Raw genomic sequence first — 2,059 nt, forward strand, 5'->3', positions numbered from 1 at the left:
TGCTGTGGGACAAATAGAGCAATTCTAATTGGAGAAACAGTAAAAGATATTTCAGCCTTGGATAAAAAAACGAAATAAGGAACTAACCAGTTTGTGCAGGGGGTAAACGTCGTAGAGGATCCGGCAGTACTCCATGCTGCACTCCACAGCGCAGGTCCACAGGGATTTGGACACCGGGGCCAGAGGAATAACCCCCTGCCCTCGGCTCTTCGTCAGCACGTCGCACTCCACCTGCTGCCGGCTGGACTCCGCCATGTATGGACAGTGATCCACCACGAACACCGTCTTATGAGCCACGGAGAAGATCTTCATTTTGCAAATCTAACGTGTGGACTGATCTGAAAAGGGATAACAGAAGGACACACCGCTGGATTTAAATGCAGAATTATTCAAATAACAAGCCAAGAGTAGAACAACTAAAACAATGCCTGTATTGTAAAGTATTCTGAAAGTCTGAATGACAGGGATCACATTTAAGTTAGATTACTGCATTACAAATGGAAAACATCTCATGTATACATGTACTACTTCTGATCATGCATGTGTAAATGCATATATTACTTTTCATTATGATTTCCTGTCCATTTGAAACACTTACTATCACAAATGTATATTCTTAAATGTATAAGTTAAACATTGGACTCAGATTTTGCTTTCGAGGTATGGTGGTGCAAACATAAACAACACAAGGAAATACATTGTAAGAGAAGGTCAAAAATATAACAATTATGAAATGAAAATATTTAAAAAACGATTTAACCTTTAAAAAAAATAAAGAAAACTATTTTTCTATTATATAATTATTATTTTAAGTGGCAGGTTGTTTAGGGAAATTAAAAACGACGATTTTTTTAACGTTTCTTGGTATTCTCTGGTGATTAGGTTATACATATAAATATGGCAAACTCACCTGGAGAAAATCTTCCCGGTTAGGAAATAATCTGATCCAAATAGAGACCGTGACTTCTCTCTTTAGGTCAAAGTATGACCATTAAAATGAGATATTATTCATCAATAGCTTCAAGCTAACACGACAAGTGCTAAAATAGCATGTCGTCCTTTAGCTAAAACTAGCCGCAATCTTTTATTTACTGATTCGCGTTTATCGCCAGCGACACAAACACTCACCCATCATGGTGAAATAATAAAATGTATGTTTTATATTAAGTCTATGATGACCTAAATGTTCAGAATGACACAGCAGAGACAATGCATTTTAAGCCGCTTCAAGCTAGCAGGTTTGTTATTGGCGGAAACCATGGCGGCATAAAGAGTCCGTCACTCTTTTCCTTCCCCCTCAGCCGCATTCAAGGTTCCTTTAAAAAAAAAAAAAAAAAGGTGTCTTCACCACTATGAAATGTTGGGAATTATGAGCATTATCTGAATCAATGAAGAAATCACCGACTATTTTATTTTGAATCCTGAGAGAAATCTATTCACTGTGGCTTGTACAAAGTTCCTTTTACTGCTTGTGTGTGATAATGTCTTGTTTGTTGTAGATAAATGAAGTTGTAGGCCTATAGGTAAAAGAAAAAGGGTTAAAGAGAACGGTAAATTCCCACGTTGGTGTTACCTGAACACCGCAAACAAAAGAAGAATGGTTTATCTTAAAAATATGGTTAAAATATGTATTTTGACCTGAGATTAAAGTCAGAATTCTGAGATTTTCAGAACAAATATATCATCTTTTTGTTAAATAAATATTATATAAAAAATGAACATATTTTTTTCTCAGAATTCTTTCTGATTTAAATCTCAGAACAAAAATCTAATCAGAAAAATAATCACATAAGGCCCTAATCCCCTTCCGTAGGAGAGATATGTAAATAACAACAATGTAAAGTAACGTTGGCCTACAGGTACATGTTGTGTACACAATGTGAACACAACTTATTTAGCATAGCATGCCAATTAGCACATGTGGAAGTGTATGTGAACTTTCCACATGTGTTAATTGGCATGCTAAACTAAAAGGAATGAAGTGGGCGGAACTGAACTGTCAAAAGTGCTTCAGTCTTGAACCAAACACCTCCTCCTTTTTCTCCTCCTCCTTCGACCC

The 2,059-nt window shown here is 36.3% G+C and overlaps 1 protein-coding gene across 2 annotated transcripts in view; it reads right to left on the reverse strand.

Moving 5' to 3' along the window:
- Positions 1–1,251, reverse strand: part of ints13 (integrator complex subunit 13) — a 14,918-nt gene extending 13,667 nt beyond the window's left edge. For both annotated transcript variants that reach the window (XM_034075227.1, XM_034075225.1), the window contains exons 1-2: positions 911–1,251; positions 88–338 (exon numbers count right to left, since the gene is read on the reverse strand). In XM_034075227.1, coding sequence (XP_033931118.1) covers positions 88–312 — 225 coding nt within the window. In that variant the 5' untranslated portion in view covers positions 313–338; positions 911–1,251. The remainder of the gene's footprint in view (positions 1–87; positions 339–910) is intronic.
- Positions 1,252–2,059: the final 808 nt, after the last annotated feature.

Source organism: Pseudochaenichthys georgianus, chromosome 23 (genome assembly GCF_902827115.2).
Source record: "Pseudochaenichthys georgianus chromosome 23, fPseGeo1.2, whole genome shotgun sequence".
Lineage (NCBI taxonomy): Eukaryota > Metazoa > Chordata > Actinopteri > Perciformes > Channichthyidae > Pseudochaenichthys > Pseudochaenichthys georgianus.